Source organism: Eimeria necatrix, genomic scaffold, assembly GCF_000499385.1.
Source record: "Eimeria necatrix Houghton genomic scaffold, Enh_scaff242, whole genome shotgun sequence".
In the NCBI taxonomy this organism is placed as follows: Eukaryota; Apicomplexa; class Conoidasida; order Eucoccidiorida; family Eimeriidae; genus Eimeria; species Eimeria necatrix.
In genome coordinates this window covers 22,131-34,630 of record NW_013655205.1, presented here as the reverse complement: position 1 = coordinate 34,630, position 12,500 = coordinate 22,131, and the positions used below count along the sequence as shown (strand labels likewise).

General features: G+C 48.7%; 2 protein-coding genes across 2 annotated transcripts in view; one reads left to right on the top strand and one right to left on the bottom strand.

The window, feature by feature from the left end:
* Positions 1 to 4,723: 4,723 nt before the first annotated feature.
* Positions 4,724 to 5,804, bottom strand: ENH_00033260 (hypothetical protein, conserved; the record flags this gene model as incomplete). Its single annotated transcript, XM_013585000.1, has 3 exons — positions 4,724 to 4,818; positions 5,005 to 5,176; positions 5,721 to 5,804. The coding sequence occupies 3 exons, from the start codon at positions 5,802 to 5,804 to the stop codon at positions 4,724 to 4,726; spliced, it is 351 nt and encodes a 116-aa protein (XP_013440454.1).
* A 1,195-nt stretch (positions 5,805 to 6,999) lies between these two features.
* Positions 7,000 to 12,500, top strand: part of ENH_00033250 (hypothetical protein, conserved) — a gene marked incomplete at both ends in the record, with an annotated part of 7,212 nt that continues 1,711 nt past the window's right edge. The window contains 5 exons of the mRNA XM_013584999.1: positions 7,000 to 8,217; positions 8,575 to 9,608; positions 9,829 to 10,370; positions 11,355 to 11,471; positions 12,084 to 12,141. Of these exons, the coding sequence (XP_013440453.1) occupies positions 7,000 to 8,217; positions 8,575 to 9,608; positions 9,829 to 10,370; positions 11,355 to 11,471; positions 12,084 to 12,141 (2,969 nt within the window). The remainder of the gene's footprint in view (positions 8,218 to 8,574; positions 9,609 to 9,828; positions 10,371 to 11,354; positions 11,472 to 12,083; positions 12,142 to 12,500) is intronic.

Below are 12,500 nucleotides of genomic sequence, written 5' to 3'. Positions count from 1 at the left end.
TCAGTAATAGTCAATAAATGAAACAGCAGCAGCAGCAAATCGGCAGCAGCAGCAGCAGCAGCAGCAGCAGCGGGAAGAAGAAAAAGGAAAAGTCGAAATAAATGGAAAAGTGCGGAATTTGAAAAAGAAGAAAATTAGAAATAAAATAAAAGGAAATAAACAAGCAAAGGATAGCAAGGAGACAAAGGGACAGCAGCAGCAGCAGCAGCAGCAGCAGCAGCAGCAGCAGCAGCAGCAGCACACTTCTCGAGAGGCCGGAGGAATGAAATAAAAAATAAAAAATAAATTGGGAGTTAAAGAAAGGAGTTGGGAGCGCTGAGGTGTATGTACACCGGGCTTTGTAGGTCTTGCTGTTCTTGGCGTCGAGCTGCTGCTGCTGCTGCTGCTGCTGCAGCAAATGCTTCTGCTGCTGCTGCTGCTGCTGCTGGGATGGAAGGGCGCGAAAAGGAAATGCAAAAGATGAAGAGATAAAAACAATCAAAGCGGAGAAGGGGGCGAAAAAGAAGACAAATTGGGGTGTATGTACACCTCAACAGCAGCAGCGGCGGTTTCTGTGCAGCAGCCGCGCAAGGGAGACAGAGACGAAGCAGCAGAGGCTCGTTTGCTGCTTCTTTTGTTGCAAATAAAAAGCAAATTAAAATAAATAATAAATAATTTAATTAATTTCTTTTTTTTTCCCTTTTCGGCCGTCTGCCGCGCGTTTCTGCTGCGGTGTCACTACACCTCCGTCCGCAGCTTCGTCTCCGCCTCGCATTGAGCATTTTATGATCAGCGAGCCTCCAAATGCACAAATAAATAAATAAATAAATTACAAATAAATAAATTTATTTATTTCTTTTTTATTTTCCACTTTTATTCCCCTTTTGCCGCAGCTTTCCCCCGTTTCTCCTTCCCGCACTCCCCCGCGCCGCTGCCGCCGCTGCCATCGAGACAGAGCAGCGCCGGAAAAACGGAAGTAAAGCGCCAAATAAAGATTAAAGTGAAATTAAAAATGAAATTAAATAAAATAAAATAAAATAAAATGAAAAAAGGAATTCGCGAGGGGCATTTAGACCCGCGCAGACCCTCCAGCACGCAGGGAGCAGAACAAGTACTTCCAAACCCGAAAGTTGAATTAAATCACGATTTTGCTTGCATCTTTCTACCAAAAAGTCTTCAAATATAAATAATAAACTGTTTTATTCTTTTAAATAAACACATTTGCAAATTAAGTGCCGAAAGAAGACTGAAAGCTGTACGCGGAACTCGGGGTGTACGTACACCCCAAGTTCCGCGTGCAGCTTCTCGAGTCACTTGGGGTGTACGTACACCCCAAGTGTCTGTGCAGCAGCAGCTCAAAACCCTTTCAAAGGCTCATAAATAAACAAATAAATAAATAAATAAAATGTCTCAATTGCATTCACTTTGCATTACCTATTCGTCCCTTATTTGGTCCTTTCAAAGCAGCCAAACCCTAAACCCTAAACCCTAAACCCTAAACCCTAAACCCTAAACCCTAAACCCTAAACCCTTATTTACTTCGCAAATGAGGGTTTAGGGTTTTTTGTTCAAATTGAATTTCTGTCTCTTTTCCTAGACGGAGAGCCAGAGATAATACCCTCGCTGCTGCTGCTGCCCAGAAACAACCCCAAACCCTAAACCCTAAACCCTAAACCCTAAACCCTAAACCCTAAACCCTAAACCCTACATAAATAAACAATAACTAACAAAATAAATAAATAAATAAAAAGTTCAAAAGCTCTATAAAAGGGGGCCTGGCCCCGAAGCTTTCGCGCTGCGGTGCTCCGGACGAAGCAAAAAAGAAAACAAAAGAAATAAATAATTTCAATTTAATGACTATTGACATTATTAAATAAATAAATAAACAAATAAATAAATAAATAAATAAATAAATATATAATATTTATTTATTTATTTATTTATTTATTTATTTATTTATTTATTTATTTTAAATGCAATTTAAACAATCCGCACTCGCCGCCCCAGAAAGGCCCGATAAACAATCCCGGTGGCTCTCAGCGCCGCAGCGGCTGCAGCGCACAAACTGCAGCAGCAGCAGCAGCAGCAGCAAGAGCAGCAGCAGCAGCAGGAAGAGCAGCAGCAGCAGCAAGAGCAGCAGCAACAGCAGCAGCAGCATTTCATGTGCATGTGAAGTGCCAGTAGCCGCACAAGCACGGTGTTCAGGTGTACGTACACCTGACGGGCTTCAGCTTTTAATGAGCAGAGAATGCAGAAATGAAATAAATAAAATAAATAAAATTAATTAAAAAACAAAAAATGTAAATAAATGAATTTAAATGAATTCAAATCTCTTTTACTTATTGCAAGTAAATGAAAAAGTAAATCCGAAAGTTCTTGGCAAGTGCGCAGTTCGGGTGTACGTACACCTCAGATTCGCATGCAGACGCTCAGGTATTTAAAATTGACTATTTTTGGATTAAATTAAATGGCATTTAATTAAATAATATATTTTATTTATTTATTTCATTTTTAAAAATCTCACCCCGACAAAAACGGGAAAAGAACAAACAGAACACTTTGCTGCCGAATCCGTATCCAGAAGAGGAAGCAGCTGCTGCACACAGCAGCAGCAGCAGCAGCAGCAGCAGCTATAAAGACAACTGCAGCAGCAGCTGCAGCAGCTCAGGACAAATGCAGCAGCAGCAGCAGCAGCAGCAGCTAAACGCAGTTGCAGCAGAAGGAACTGCAGCAGCTTAAAGAGGCGAAACAGCAGCAGCAACAGTAATCAGACAAAGCTGCAGCAGCAACAGCAGCAGATAAAGACACCTGCAGCAGCAGCAGCAGCTAAAGACAGCAGCAGCAGCTAAAGACAGCAGCAGCAGCAGCTAAAGACACCAGCAAAAGCCAAAGACACCAGCAGCAGCAGCAGCAGCAGCAGCAGCAGCAGAAAGAGGGCACCCACGGCCACCAAAGAAAAGCGAAAAAGCAAAAAGAAGCAAAAAGAAACAAAGAGAAGCAAAAAGAAAAGACAAAAAACAAAAAAGAATTAAAATAAAAATTAAAAATAAAATAAAAAAGAAAATAAAAAGAAAATAAAAAGAAAATAAAAAGACAAACCAAATAAAAACAAGAGCCCAATGTCAAATTCCGTTTTTGCGGCTGAGACCGAATTGGCTCTGACTGCAGCCACTGCAGCTGCAGCAGCTTCCGCACTGAAAAACAAAACAAAGAATATAAATAAATAAATAAATAAATAAATAAATAAATAAATAAATAAATAAATAAATAAATAAATAAATAAATAATAAATGAATTAGTGTTTAATAGTTTGATGCTTTTAGGGTTTGCTGCTGGGGGCACAGCCAGAGGGAGCGACAGGCAGAGGAAACCCTAAACCCTAAACCCTAAACCCTAAACCCTAAACCCTAAACCCTAAACCCTAAACCCTTTAAGACGAGCATATTATGTTAATTAATGACTAATTGAAAACAATTAATTATTTAATTAGAATGATTAATAATTAATTTCAACAAGACATTACTGGAGCTTGTAGAAGTCCGTTTGGGCCCGTTTTTTGGTCTTTTTGGACGAAAAAAAATTCTGTTTTATTTAAATAAACTAAATAACTTTTTAATTTAATTATTTCTTTTTTATTTCCCCCAAATCGCCTCAAAAAGTTCCATTTGGACTTCAAAAAACCCTTTTGAAGAAACTCACGGAGGCTGGGGGCTGCAGCGACTTTGTGGGCAGCGCAGACTTCCACAAAATCCCCCACAGAAATGCTGCTGCCTGTCCGAGCGCATGCAGCCCCAAACGCATGCAGCCCCAAATGCATGCAGCAGCAGCAGCAGAAGTGCATGCAGTCCCAAATGCATGCAGCAGCAGCAGAAGTGCATGCAGCCCCAAACGCATGCAGCAGCAGCAGAAGTGCATGCAGCCCAAAACGCATGCAGCGGGAGCGCATGCAGCCCCAAAAAGGGGCTTTTGAAAGTTTAAATTCGAAGGGAAAGCTGCTGCTCACGAGACTCCATTATCTTCTGCAGAACAGCTGCAGCGCAGCAGCAGCAGCAGCAGCAGCAGCAGCAGCAGCAAAATAAGAGTTGAAAAAGTTCAAAAATCCGAAAAATGGAGGAAAAAACGCAAACAGCGACATGTGCGAGACCACAGCTCCCCGATAAGACAAAAAGCATTAAAATGAAAAGCCGAGACAGATTTTTGAGTTTTAGAAGGAAAAGAAAAAGAAAAGAAAAGAAAAGAAAAAGAAAAAGAAGAAAAGGAAAAGAAAAGAAAAGAAATGAAAGCAGAAAATGCGAAAACGCGAAAAGCGCGAAAAACGGCGTTTTTGGGGTGTACGTACACCCCAGACTCACCAGCTGTACAGGCAGCTTCGGCGGCTTCCAGTCGGAAGAATTTGTGGAAAGATTTAGCCAAAGTGGCATCAAAAGTATTCTTTTTGTTTTCTTTTTCTTCATTTTTGTTTTTGTTTTTAGTTTTAATGTTTAGTTCTCCACTTTTGGCGTTTTCTCCGTCAAAAAAGCCAAACAAATCCGCTGCGCTCAGGCACAGGGAAACCCCCTGGCCGTCAAACCCGGACTGCAGCAGCAGCAGCAGCAGCAGCAGCAGCAGCAGCAGCAGCAAACAACAGGCAGCAAACAATTAAAACAATTTAAATAATTGAAGCAATTAAACAATTTGAATAATTAAAAGAGTTAAACAATTCTAATAATCAAAATAATCGAAAAACAAAACACTACATAATCCATCAACACCACTCGCGGGCGCGGTCTTTTGCTGCTGCTGCTGCTGCTGCTGCTGCTGCTGTTGCCGCTGCTGCTGCTGCTGCTGTTGCTGCTGCTGCTGCAGTGGGGGCAGTCTCTGCTGCGCCAGTTTCTGCGTCTGCTGCTGCTTGCATGAGGCCTTATGAAGGTTTCTTTTTAGACTCGAAAATGCATTTTTAATTAAAAATAAAAAAGTTTTAATTTTTTATTTTTTATTTTTAATTTAAAATTAAAAATTTATTTCTTTTTTATCAAAAGGCCTCACATGAATCTGCACGCCGCTGCCGCGAAGCGCTGCGTTGCACTCGGCAATAAAGCTGTCCAGGCTGCTGCTGCTGCTGCTGCTGCTGCTGCTGCTGCTGCTGCTGCTGCTGCTGCTGATGCTGCTGCTGCTGCTGATGCTGCTGCTGCTGCTGCTGCTGCTGTTGGGGTCTCCCCTGAGAGCAGCAAGGACGGCTGCGGCGTCGGCAGCGCGGAGGCTCTGCAGCAGCAGCAAAAGAGGAAAGTCTTTGGAACTAATTAATTAATTAATTAATTAATTAATTAGTTAATTAATTAATTATAATTTCATTTTATTTAATTAAATCTTTTGCTCATTTTGTGACTAATAAAACGCCATTTGCCCATTCGCCCTTCGCTCTCCCTCAGAGCTGCCTATACACCCGAAGCTGCCGATACACCCGAAGCTGCCTATACACCCGAAGCTGCCTATACACCTGAAAACCCCACAACTGCCTATACACCCGAAGGCCCCACAGCTGCCTATACAGCTGAAAACCCCACAACTGCCTATACACCCGAAGCTGCCTATACACCTGAAGGCCCCACAGCTGCCTATACACCTGGAGCTGCCCGTACACCTGAAGCTGCCTATACACCTGAAGCTGCCTATACACCTGAAGCTGCCTATACACCTGAAGGCCCCACAGCTGCCTGTACAGCCGAATGCCTCTGAGGTGTCTGTACACCTGAAGGCCTCACCCGCATCTTCAGCAGCAGCTGCACAAAGACAGAAATTTCTTCTTTTGGAGTTTTTGCTGCTGCTGCATCTTCGTGCTGCTTCATTTTGTTTTGAAAGCTGCTGCAGCAAGTGCTGCAGGGCTTCTTGCTGCTTCAGCTGCGCAGCAGCAGCAGCAGCAGCAGCAGCGGGCTCGCTGCTGCTCCTGCTGCTCCTGCTGCTGCTCCTGGCTGTGCTTCTGCTGCCTCTGCTGCTGCTGCTTCTGGCCTCGCGCTGCTGCAGGCTCTGCTGCTGCTGCCTGCCCTCCTGCTGCAGCTGCAGCCCCCGGTGCTGTCTGCGTCGTTGCTGCTGCTGGCTGCGCAGCTGCTGCTGCTCGCCGCGCCGTTGCTGCTGCTGCTGCTGCTGCTGCTGCTGCTGTGAGTTTTAGAAGCAGGGAAGGGCGCTGAAGGAGGGAAAACGAAAGGCGCAGCAGAATCGAGGCGGCTGCGCGTCCGGGGGGGAAAGTTGAGTTAAATTTGGAAATTAAAGTTTAAATTTGGAATAAATGAAAAGAAAATGAGTTTTAATTACATTTTGGGAAATAAAAAAAAGAAAAAGGGAATAAAATGGTCTTATTTGCTGCTGGGGCCAGCAGCAGACATGCGCATGTCGGTTTCGGGTGTACAGACAGCTCAAGCAGCCCGCGCGGTCCAGCGCGCCGATTAGTTCCAAAAAAGAAATAAAAGTGGAAAAGTAAAATAAAATTAAAAGTTGTTTTTAATTTGCAATTCTTTTGATCTATTTAGGAGTTCCCAGACTTCCTTTTTGCTGCTGCGCTGCTGCTGCTGCTGCTGCTCGGCCTCAGCAGCAGCACCCCTGCGCTGCAGCAGCTCCTTCTCTTCTTTTTTAATTCATTTCAAAAAGCAGCAGCAAAAGGAATTTCAATTTCTTCCCCTCCTTCTGTTTTTTAAACTGCCTTCGCTGCTGCTGCTGCTGCTGCTGTTGCTGCTGCTGCTGCTGCTGCTGCTGCTGCGGAGCCCCCTACATTTATCTTTTTCCCACTAAGTAAAGCAGCTTTTTCTTTTTTCTTTTTTTATTTTCTTTATTTACTTTCAAGGCCAAACTGCTGCTGCATAAATCCCGGGTGTACGTACACCCCAGCGCCTTCGCCCTGCTGCTTCTGCTGCTCCAGCTGCGCTGCGGCGTACAAACACTGCTGCTGCTGCTGCTGCTGCTGCTGTTGTTGCTGCTGCTGCTGCTGCTGCACTCCCCGCGCCTTCGCCTGCATGCAGCCGCTGCTGTACGTACACCTCAGCGCCCGGTATGGACTTGCCACCCAGCGACGGGCTGCAGCAGCAGCACTGCAGCAGCAGCAGCAGCAGCAGCAGCAGCAGTGGGCCAGCAGCAGGTGAAGAGGACCCTCCAAGTGCTCCAAGGGTGAGTGCTGCCAACGCTGCTGCTGCTGCTGCAGCAGCAACAGAAGCCGCAGCAGCAACAGGAGCCGCAGCAGCAACAGCAGCAATGGCAAAAAATGAGCAGCCACCAACAGCAGCAGGGACTGCAGCAGAAGCAGCAGCACCACCAGAATGGACAGAAGCAGCAGCAGCAGCATGGGGAGAAGCAGCAGCAGCAGCAGCATGGGGAGAAGCAGCAGCATCAGCAGCGGTGGCAGCAGCAGCTGGAGAGGGCTCTCCAGCAGCTGCAACAGCTGCTGCTGCTTCTGCTGCTGCTGCTGCAGTTGAAGCCTCAGCAGCAACTAGTGAGCCACCTCAAGCTGCAGCAGCAGCAGCATCACCGGGAACTGCAAGTCCAGCAGGAGGAGCAGCAGCAGCAACAGAAGCAGCAGCAGCAGCAGCAGCACATGACTCTCCTGCTGCTGCAGAGGACTGCAGGGGTTTGCTGCCACTGAGCAGCAGCTGTTTGGATTTGCTGCTGGACCCTTTGCCGTCTCAGGAGGAGCTGCTGCAGCCGCGCAAACTAAGCGAAGCAGCAGCAGCAGCAGCAGCAGCAGCAGCAGCAGCAGAAAGCAGCAGCAAAAGGCAGTGCGTTCAGCTGCCTCCTTTTGCAGTTGAAGGCGAAGCAGCAGCAGCAGCAGCGACGGACGAGGACAAAAGCGACATCTCGTTTGTTGCTGCTGCTGCAGCGGCAGCAGCAGCAGCAGCTGCTGCTGCTGCTGCTACTGCCTCCGCAGCAGCAGTAGGACTGAGAGAGTCCGCAGCGCAAACGGAGAAGCGAAAAGCAGCAGCAGCAGCAGCAGCTGCTGCTGCTGCTGCTGCTGCTGCTGGCAGCGGGCCCGCAGAAGCCGCAGCACCTGGCGTCGCCGCAGCAGCAGCAGCACCAGCAGCAGCAGCAGCAACAGCAGCAGCAGCAACACCAGCAGCAGCAGCAGCAGCAGCAGCAGCAGAGCTGCGAGAGGCCCTTGCTTGCGGCTACGACGTTTTTCGTGCTGCAGTTGTTCGCCTCAGCAGCAAATTAGATGCTGCTGCTGCGCAGCTGCAGCAGCTGCAGGCAGCAAAGGCAGCAGCAGAGCTCTTTTTGGACGTAGGCAGCTTTCTTTAGTTGCTTTCATTACTCTAGGGTTTAGGGTTTAGGGTTTAGGGTTTAGGGTTTAGGGTTTAGGGTTTAGGGTTTGGGGTTTATATTGTACTTGCCCTCTGCTGCTGCTCACTGCCCTGCTGCTCTTTCTTTGCTGCTGTTTCCCAGTTGGTTTTATTATTATTAATAATTATTTTTGTTTCAATTTTATTTATAATTATTTATTATTTATTATTTATTATTTATTATTTATTATTTATTATTTATTATTTATTATATTATATTTCCTTTTATTCGAAAAAACGTGCACTGATTGCTGCTGCTGCTGCTGCTGCTGCTGCTGCTGCTGCTGCTGCACTGCAGGAGCTGCGTTCGGAAATAGCGGCTACGCGTGCTGAGCGGCAGAGGACACGGAGGCAGCAGCAGCAGCTGCAGCAAGAGCAGCAGCAGCTGCAGCAGGAGCAGCAGGAGCTGCAGCAAGAACAGCAGCAGCTGCAACAGGAGCAGCAGGAGCTGCAGCAAGAGCAGCAGCAACTGAAACAAGAGCAGCAGCAGCTGCAGCAAGAGCAGCAGGGACTGCAGCAAGAGCAGCAGGAGCTGCAGCAAGAGCAGCAGGGACTGCAGCAAGAGCAGCAGGAGCTGCAGCAGGAGCTGCAGCAGGAGCAGCAGCAGCTGCAGCATGAACAGCAGCAACTGCAGCAAGAGCAGCAGCAGCTGCAGCAGCAGCAGCAGCAGCAGCATTTGGGCTTTCGTGTGTACTTTGACCGGCAGCCTCCAGCCAGCTGTGAGTCTCTAGCGCACTGGAGCTCTTGCAAGTCTGCTGCAGCAGCTGCTGCTGCAGACGCAGCAGCAGCAGCAGCAGAGTCGCCAGCAGCAGCAGCAGCAGAGGCGCCTGCTGCTGCTGCTGCTGCAGACCCAGATGCAGCAGCAGCAGGTGATGCTGCTGCCAGCCTCGAAGGCTCTGCTGGCGTTGAGCTGCTGATGCAGTCTTACTACACGGCCTTAATGGAAGCAGCAGATGCAGCAGCAGCGAGGCGGCAAGCAAGCAGCAGCAGCAGCAGCAGCAGCAGCAGCAGCAGCAGCAGTGAGGCAGCAGAGGGAAGCAGCAGCTCAGGGCGAAGCGCCTCGCCCTATTCTCGAGGCCTCTTTTCTTTTGAAAAGCTGTACGGCGACGGCCGCAGCAGCAGCAGCAGCAGCAGCAGCAGCAGCAGCGAGGGCTTCGCAGGCGCTGCAGCAGGAGCTGCTGCTGCTGCTGCTGCTCCCGGCGAGGGAGCTGCTGCGCTGCAGCAGCAAGCGCTGCTGTCAGCAGCAACTGAAAAAGTCAAAGGAGTTGCTTTTTGCAAAAGCAACAAGTACTGGATTTGCACCCGCATGGAGCAGGGCAAGCAGCAGTGCCGGTAACCCCAAACCCTAAACCCTAAACCCTAAACCCTAAACCCTAAACCCTCGTGTGCCTTTGCTGCTGCCAGCGCCCGCAGGGAAGGGGAGCGGAAGCAGCAGCTGCTTATTAGTGAAAGTGTGCGCACGAGCAGGTCACAACAAGCAAGCAGCTGCTCTGCTGCTGCTGCTGATGCTGCTGCTGCTGCTGCTGCTGCTGCTGCTGCTGCTGCTGCTCAGGTACTTCAGCGTGAAGCACTTGGGCTTCGAGTGCGCTCGCCGTCAGGCGATTCTGCTGCGGCAGCAGTGGAAGGGAGATGTCAATGAGGAGGTGCTGAAGGCCTTAAATGCAGCAGCAGCAAAACCAAACAGCAGCAGCAGCAGCAGCAGCAGCAGCAGCAGCAGCAGCAGCAGCAGCAACGGCAGCAGCAGCTCGAAGGAAGGGACGCAGGCGGCTCCAGGGGACCCAGGGACCCCCGATTCGGCTGAGAAGGCAGACGGAGAAAACGGATCGCAGCAGCAACAACAACAGCAGCAGCAGCAGCAGCAGCAGCAGCAACAGCAACACCAGCAGCAGCAACAGCAACAGCAGCAGCAGCAGCAGCCGGCAGTAGGGGCGAGTGGGCGTGGCGGCGCTGCCTTTGAGAATTGTGAGACAGCCCCACAGCCAGAAGGAGCAGCAGGAGCAGCAGGCACAGCAGCAGCAGCAGCTGCTGCTGCTGCTGCTGCTGCTGCTGCTGCAGTGCAGCAAGAGAGCGGCGGAGGAAAGAAGGAAAAAGTTGGTGAGGGGCCGCAGCTGTCTCAGGGATCTATTTTTGATCTATTTTTTGTTTTTAATCTTTTAATTATTTATTTTTATTATTTAAAGTTTTAATTTTGAAATAGTTTTCGTTTTGGAATTAGTTTTGCCTCTTTTGCTTCGCCGGGAGTTGAGGTGTACGTACACCTGGCGCTGCTGCTGCAGCGCGAATTGGAGCTTTGGAGTCCTTTTTGTTCATTTTTTCTTTTCTTTTGTTTTAAAAGTTTATTTATTTTATTATATTTCATTATTTTGAATTTATTTATTTATTTATTCTTTTATTTCCTCCGTTTGCCGCTTTTTTCGATTTGCTTCTTCGTTTCCGTTTGCTGCTGCGGCGGCTCGCAGCAATAAGCGAGAAATGAGCAAAACTAAATCATAAATGATAAATTAAACAAATTAAATTAATTTAAATATTTAAATTAATTTAATTAATTTAATTAAATTAATTAAATTAAAATTTATAAATCCGAAATAAATGAAAACAATTCCAAATAATGCACAAGTGGTGAGGTGTAACGGCAAGAATTCGAGTTAGACAATTTGCTTCCTGCTGCTGCTTTTTTCTCCTTTTTCGGATTCATTTCTTTTTCTTTTTTGTTTATTTTTTTATTTCTTTATTTTTATTTATTTCTTTTACTTGTTTATTTTATAGTTACTTTTAGCGCAATTAAAGTCTGCTGCTGCTGCTGCTGCTGCTGCTTCCACCAGCTGCTCTCTGCCGCCACCGCTGCTGCTGCTGCTGGTGCTACTACTGCTAATGCTGCTGCTGCTGCTGCTACTACTACTACTGCTAATGCTGCTGCTGCTGCTGCTACTACTACTACTGCTAATGCTGCTGCTGCTGCTGCTACTACTACTACTGCTAATGCTGCTGCTGCTGCTACTACTGCTAATGCTGCTGCTGCTGCTGCTGCTACTACTACTGCTAATGCTGCTGCTGCTGCTGCTGCTGCTGCTGCTGCAGCGCCACAAAAGAGGCGGAGGGAGCAGCAGGGCCGGGGGCTGCTGGGCGGCCGCTGCGGGCAAATGCCGCGGCCTCCAGCGGAGTTTGAGTTTGGCTCGGACAGCGACTTTTTGACAGGTAAAAAAGCAGCAGCAAATAGTCTCAAAAAGACCATTTGCTGCTGCTGCTGCTGCTGCTGCTGCTGCTGCAGCACGCGGTCAGGAGGGCCGAGTGGTTGCTGCTTTAGCAGCAAAAAACGGCAGCAAAATCGACAATTTTCACGCCAATCCAGCAGCAGCAGCTGCTGCAGCAGCAGCAGCTGCAGCAGCAGCTGCTGCTGCAGCAGCAGCTTGCGCGGCTGGCTGGCTGCTGCCGATTTGCTGCTGCTGGAAATGAATTTTGCTGCTGCTGGAAATGAATTTTGCTGCTGCTGGAAGTGAATTTTGCTGCTGCTTGAAGTGGATTTAAGTGAACTCTGCTGCTGCTGCTGCTGCTGCTGCTCTGCTGCTGCAAATCACCAAATTGCTGCCAGAGTTATATGCGGAAGCTGGAGCAGCAGCAAAAGTGCCTTTTGCTGCTGCGCTGCTGCTTTTGCTGCTGCGCTGCTGCTTTTGCTGCTGCAGTTTGCCATTTTTGCTGCTGCTGCTGCATTTCGTTGCTTCCAAGTGCGTTTTGCTGCTGGCGAATTGTTTGCAAGTCTTTTAGGATTTCTTTTTTAATTTAAAAGTTCTTTTTTCTTTTTTTTTTCAGAAAATGAAGAAGACAGAGAAGAAGAACTTCTTGCAATGAATGCAGCACTTCTGGCGGAGTGCGCCGACCGCTCAGCCCGAGGTGTATGTACACCTCAACCGGGGGCCCCCCCCCTCCTGGGGGCCCCCCAGCAGCTCCCGTCTGCTGCTGCTGCTGCTGCTGCTGCAGCAGCTTTGTCTCCTCGTGGGGCCCCATCGGGGGCCCTTCCTCCCCTTTTGGGGGCCCCCCTGGGGGCCCCCCTTTATGGGCCCCCCTCTGCATCAGAAAGTCCCTCTGGAGGCCCTCTTTCCCCAGAAGAGGGGGGCCCCCCGGGGCCCCCGGGGCCCCCGGGGCCCCCGGGGCCCCCAGGGGGCCCCCCACCCTCCATGGGGGCCCCGGGGGGCCCCCCGCCCCCTCCAGGGGCCCCCTCATGTGCCG